This window comes from Rhincodon typus, chromosome 1 (genome assembly GCF_021869965.1).
Source record: "Rhincodon typus isolate 14 chromosome 1, sRhiTyp1.1, whole genome shotgun sequence".
Taxonomy (NCBI): Eukaryota; Metazoa; Chordata; class Chondrichthyes; order Orectolobiformes; family Rhincodontidae; genus Rhincodon; species Rhincodon typus.
In genome coordinates this window covers 165,325,801-165,332,407 of record NC_063332.1, presented here as the reverse complement: position 1 = coordinate 165,332,407, position 6,607 = coordinate 165,325,801, and the positions used below count along the sequence as shown (strand labels likewise).

At 43.1% G+C, this 6,607-nt stretch overlaps 1 protein-coding gene across 4 annotated transcripts in view; it reads right to left on the bottom strand.

Moving 5' to 3' along the window:
• fut10 (fucosyltransferase 10) overlaps positions 1-6,607 on the bottom strand; it is a 54,617-nt gene that overhangs the window by 3,737 nt on the left and 44,273 nt on the right. The window contains exons 3-5 of one of the 4 annotated variants that reach the window (XR_007262987.1): positions 4,965-5,800; positions 3,926-4,168; positions 3,713-3,805 (exon numbers count right to left, since the gene is read on the bottom strand). Coding sequence is in view for 3 of the 4 variants with exons in the window: in XM_048601526.1 (XP_048457483.1) it covers positions 3,575-3,805; positions 4,965-5,800 (1,067 nt within the window). In the remaining variant the exon portion in view is untranslated. Of the gene's footprint in view, positions 1-1,365; positions 4,169-4,964; positions 5,801-6,607 lie in introns of those variants that run through there. The other 3 variants (XM_048601526.1, XM_048601530.1, XM_048601529.1) reach the window with 3 other exon arrangements.

Here is a 6,607-nt window from a genome sequence, read left to right as displayed (position 1 = left end):
GAGGAGGAGGGGTATTCTGTTTTCGTTGTTATTGCAGGGAGGGGGTGCGAGGGATGAGTTGCGGGAAATGTGGGAGACACGGTCGAGGGCGTTCTCGACCACTGAGGGGGGGAAGTTGCGGTCCTTGAAAAACGAGGACATCTGAGATGTATGGGAGTGGAATGCCTCATCCTAGGAGCAGACGCGGCAGAGGCGAAGGAATTGGGAATAGGGGATGGCATTTTTGCAGGAAGGTGCGTGGGAGGAAGTGTATTCCAAGTAGCTGTGGGCTTGAAACGGATATCGGTTTCTAGGTGGTTGCCAGAGATTGGTTTCTAGGTGGTTGCCAAGACATAACTACATCACTTAAAATTATTTAAGGAGGAGGTAGGTGGATTTTTGAAATGTCAGGGACTTGAGGACTATAATGAGCTGGCACAACAGTTAAGCTCTGGGGCAGATCAGCCATATCCTTGTTAATGATGAGGCAGGGGTCAGAGGGTGAATGGCCTGCTCCTTGTGCTCTTACAATGAGGCTGCAAAAGGATATAGATAGGCAACGTGAATGGGCAAAGATCTGGCAAACGGTGCATGATATGGGAAAATGTGAATCTGTCCATTTTGATAGGAAGAATGAAAAAAAAAGAAGCAAATGATCGAAAACATGAGAGATTGCAGAGCTCGGGATGCAGAGGGATCATGATGTCCAAGGCATGAGTCACAAAAGGTTAATCTGCAGGTTCAGTAAGTAGTGAGAAAACCTATTGTTATTATTTATTGCAAGGGGAATTGTATTGGTTACACAGGGCAACCGTAAGATCACATCTGAAATAATGCGTACAGTATTGTTCTCCTTATTTAAGGAAGGCTATAAAGGTGTTGGAAGCAGTTCAGAGATGGGCTTATTTGACTCATGCCTGGAATAGGTGGGTTGTTCTATGAGAAAAAGGTTGGATAAACTAGGCTTGTATCCGCTAGAGTTTTGAAGAATGAGCCGACTTGATTGACACATACAAGATCATGAGGGGTCTCGACTGGGTGGAAGTGGAGAGCATGTTTCCTTGGTAGGAGAATCTGGACCTAAGGGTCACTGTTTAAAACAAGGGGTCATCCATTTGGGACAGTGACAAGGAGAAATATTTTCTCATGGGAGGGTCATTGTCTTTGGAACTCTCTTCATCAAAAGGTGGTGGGAGCACAGTCGTTGCATATTTTTAAGGCAGAGGTAGAGAGATTCTTGAATAAGCAAGAGGGTAAAAAGTTATCAGGATAGGCAGGAATGTGGAGTAATCAGATCAGCCACAATCTTATTAAATAGTGGGGAAGGTTCAAGGGGGTCGAAAAAATTCACATTCGGATGTCTGAGCACAGATAAATAATGCATTCTCAATTCTCCAATTTTTACCCGTGACTATATACAGTCCTTTGTAGTTACATCAGCATCACTCCACATCTCCTTCAATGTGCTTTTCTGATAACAAAATACAGTGTTGCTTTAGAAAAAAATAGAAAATACAGTTACAGCAGTAAATCACCAGTTCATACCTTACTAGTAATAAAAAAACTTTTGCTTAAGGCTGTCAGATATAAAACTAAATACACAGGATACAAATAGCGTGCAGGGAGTTACAAAACTCTAAGTTAAGATATTTTGACAGATTTACGAACACAAGCAGAATCTAGAGACCCAACTATGGCAGTGATTCTCAGCATACCAATTAATATGTTCATATATACTGAATGTATCAACCACAGCTTGGAAGAAAGGTAACAGAACAAACATATTATGGTACTAATGTTACTCATTTAATAGTGAAATTGGTAAGAAATGGACAGCAAATATTCCAGATCCACTTTAAGTCACCGATGATATAAAGTAGGAAGGTGTCCAAGGCAAAATTGAAATAGTTGAATCCAATAGTAACAAAAGCTTGAACGAGTGTTTCAGCAGCAGACAGGGAAAGACAAAGGTTATGTTCCAGACTACTGAGAATTTCACAATCTCCATTAGTTAGATCAAATTTTCTACATGTTCTTCTCATTGTGAAATCCCAGTCTGCGTTATGTTGGTAGTCAGTTAATGTCAGTTTAGTTTAATATGCAGCTACATGTAATTTACTCCATCAGCTTAGATTTTACCTCTGAGCCCTGGTAACCACGACCTTGAACAGATGCTGTGGCAATTTTTTTTTCATTTCAGCATGGGATGTGGGCATGACTGGCTAAGCCAGTATTTACTGCCCATTCCTAATTACCCTAAGGGCTGCCTTTTTGAACTGCTGTGATCCAGTTGATGTAGGTACACCCACAATGCCATTAGGAAGGGAAGGCCAGGATACTGACGCAATGCAAGGCAATGTACCTCCAAGCAAGGATAATGAGTGGCTTGAAAAGCAACCTGCAGGGAGTGGTATTCTTATGTATCTGCTGTCCTTGTCCTTCTAGATGGTAGATGCCAGGGGTTTGGAATATGCTGTCGAAGGAGTCTTGGTGAATTGCTGCAGTGTGTCTTGTAGATGGTGCACACTGTTGCCACCATGCATCTGCCCTGATGAAGGGTTTCGCCCCGAAGCATTGACTTGCCTGCCCCTCCAAGGAGCCTCATACCTATAGCCTCTGGATTCCAGTATCTGCAGTCCTTGTGGTCTCCAAATGTTTAAGCTTAAGCTCTTGATCAAGTGGGCTGCTTTTTCTTGACTGGTGTTAAGTTTGCAGTCATCCAGGCAAGCCATTAGCGACAATCCCAGCTCTGCCTTTACAATAGAAGCAAGTTTTTTAAAATTCATTTAAGGGACAAGGGCGTTGCTGGCTTGACAACATTTATTGTCCATCCCTAATTGTCAAGAGGGCAGTTCAGAGTCAATCACATTGCTGTGGGTCTGGAGTCACATGTAGACCAGTCCAGGTAAGGATATTAGTGAACCAGATGGGTTTTTCCTGACAATGGGCAATAAATTCATGGTCATCATTAGATTCTTAATTCCAGATATTTTTTATTGAATTCAAATTCCATACGCCATGGCAGGATTCAAACCCGGGTCTCCAGAACATTACCTGGGTCTCTGGTAATGTATTTTTTCCATGTTGTAGCAGTAAAAAATGGTTGGTCTTAATGACAGCCATTAAGCACCGACATTTAGAACTTTTGTCTCAGATTCATTTCTCATTTATTCCAGTGGAGGGAATTTGTTGATGAATTTGAAGGGGTTAATGCTTCCTTGAAAATAGCAGAGAGGATCTTCAGAAGAACTTGTTCAGCATTTAAACTCCTGCCGCAGCATAATTTCAAGGTCCATGAGATTTGAAATGGTTCCTATTGAGGAAATCTCCTGCACATAAGAAAACATCACTTGCTCCAAGTTACAATCAACTGACAGATGCTACAGTTAATTCACATCACACTAAACAGTTACTGATGTGGAACTTCTAAAAGATGCACGGAGGCACTACAGCACTTAGTAATCGCTGGACTGTTTCTTTTTTTCTCTCTCTCACTGGTAAGAAACCTTGCATTGCCTTCATTCGATGCATTTTTCATGTGATTCCTCAGAAGAAACCCAAGAATGGATTTTTTTTTGTTTTCTGAGAAATAAAATTAAAGTTGTTCCTCAAACACCAATCTCCAGAACTGCTCGGTTGTAAAGTTTCGGTTCCGCTCCACGAGCCGCCTTAAAGCAGCCGCTTCACGTTTTGACTGATGGAAACTGGGCAGCCACAACTCTCGCATAACTGCCCTCCCTGTCGAGGGCGACAGGAAAGTGAATGCCACTGGCTCTGGACAACTCAGGTGATTGGCTCGTGCCCGCCACTGAATTGGCGATAAACCCTGTTGTTAAGGCAAAGAGTGATTGAAAAAAAAAATTAGTGAGAACAAATCCCAGCTACGTTTCAAACAGAGAAATCTATCACTGGCACTAAGGCATCATCTAATTCAAAAATCTCCAACCTGAGCCCTGACCACCTGCAGTATCATTTCTGTTTGCCCCAGGGAATTTTCCCATCGAAGCCATGGTCTTGATCTCAAAGCCTAAGGAAAGGATTTGCAAACGTGCAGATTCCTAACGAGTTCCACTAGGTTCTTACACAGAAGCAAAATGCTACAGATGTTTGAGATAACACAGTGTGAAGCTGGAGGAGCACAGCAGGCCAGGCAGCATCAGAGGAGCAGGATGCCACAGATGTTGGATGTCTGAAATGACAGCAAAAAAAAATGCTGACCTTTCTGCCTATGGCTTGCAACATCATTTCAGCGTGACCCAACGCAAGTTTAACAAACAGCACCTTATATTTCAATGTGGCACTTTATAGCCTTCTGGATTCCACACTGAGTTCAAAAACTTTAGCGTATAACTCATGTCTCTACCTTGTTCTCTGTTTTGCTGAGCTCAGCTTTGCCTTGTTTCTTTTAACAATCCCTTCATGTTGCATTTGGATGGTTTCTATGGAATAATTCAAACTCACTTGGACACAACACATGCTTCAACATATCCATGACAACACCTTTTGGCCGTTGTATCATGAGACTCTTGGTTAATTAATCTCCCCTGGTCTCCACTCTGTTACAGACTTTACCCTTTATTCTTCCTATCCTCATCAGACCACCAATGGCAGTTCTGATAAAGGCCACTGATTTGTAATGTTAACTCCGTTTCTCTCCACAGATGCTACCTGATCTGTTGTTCTTTTCTCCCAACCTTTTTGTTTGTTCTTACTCCAGTACGTCCTGGCAAGGGGTCAAATGCATCTCGTTAGGTTTCAAAAAATCTACATACATCGCTCTACTCCCTCCCATCACAAGTGGAACTAAAAGTCTGATTTAAATGGGGCATAATCCCAGAAGTTCAGAGTTCTGGGCCCTCCAAACTGAGACTGGACTTGCTTCCTCTCTCAACAATTTTAGGGCTGTAAATGTCAACATAGTGTGATTGCTCTGTTGTGCCTTTGAGCTCATGAACAACAGAGAACAAGTTATGCATGTAAAATACCTTTTCCTTTCTTCTGTGATTTTCCCACACACTGTTGCACACAAGACATTCAAAGGCATCAATGTAATTATCCCGGGAAAGATCCCGAACCCCCCACTTGCGGTCCTTCATTGCAGTCAGCAGTTTCTCATTGGACTTGGGACCCTTCCATTTCCACTCGAGGAAGACCCCATACTCTTGGTCATTGCTGTCCAAGTGCATGATGTACTCCGCTAATTCCTTGGGGTGTGAGAAACCCTCGACAAGGATAGCGCTTTTATTACTGGGGAGCCAGTCAGCTACACTGGGAGAGCCATAATAAACCGGAACCACTCCCAGCTTGAAAGATCTCCACAACTTCTCCGTGATGTAATCATCACAAACAGCGTTCTCGAAAGCGAGGATAAATTTGTACTGAGCAAGAATCTTGTAAAGTCCATCATCATCCATGGTTGTGGGATCCTTCAAGTGACTGGGAAGGTCCTTGTTATGCAAACACGCCCCGTAAGAATCCACTGGGATGTATTTCATCAATTCCCGGACGTAGCTATCTCTGTCCGAAGGTGGATCGCAATCAGACTGTACATACACTAATGGTGCTAGATGTTCTCTCAGCTGATTCTTCCGAGACAACGGGATCAAGTACTTGTGGGTTTTCAACTCCTCGATGCTCTCCAAGTACTGGGTGGTCAGGGGCATGTGAGAGTTGCGGCTGAATGTGGAAGTGTAATTAAATAACGTGATGGTGGGCTCGTGGAAAAGCTTGTAATTGTTTTTAGGGGATTCTTCATGGAACAAGGCCCATTCGTGTTGATGTTTCCGAGGCAACGGCAAACTGTTGATCTGGAAGTCTGTACCTATGCAAATTAGAGATGTGGAAAAAATAAAGGTTAACGCATCAAAAACCATGCATCAAACAGACTATTAAATCAGACACATGCTCAAATGATAATTGGCTCCAATGATGCCTTGGTGAGCAGCATGTCCCTGTATCTAATCGCAGTAACTGGGGATTGAAATGACCATTGCCAGGTCTGATTGGATCAGATTACACCCTGGCTTTATCTTCTGAGCCATGTATTGTTTATTCATTCATGGTATCTGTGTGCTGTTGGCTAGGCCAGTATTTATTGCCTATCCCGAATTGCCCTGGATCTAAGTGCCTTTCTGTAGGCCATTTCAGAGGACAGTTAGAAGCCAACCACATTACTATCAGTCACCTGTAGGCCAGACCGGATAAGGTAGCAAATTTCCTTCCCTGAAAGAAGTCAGCGAGCCAGAAAGCTTTTTATAATCATAAGCAGTGACATTTCACCATCTGCCATGTTGGGATTCAAACCCAGTTCTCCAGAACATTAGCGCCTGGCATTCCTGTAGGTCCAGTAACATTACAAATTTACCACACCTCTGCTGACCAAAGACTGGTGGCAGGGGAGTTAGGAATGAGGTAGAGGGGAGAAATCAGTTTATCCCTGCCCACTCCTCCTACCCCCAATGTCTGGTCACAATCCAGAGACAAACCTGTGTGAGGATACTTCCTGGGTTAAACGCGATGCTTCCCAATGTCAAACAGCAAGGTTCATGCTCACCAATTGCAATTACATAAGAAAATGCACACTGGACTGAGGCGCTGGTTAGCTACTGCTTGTGGAAATGTATATCAG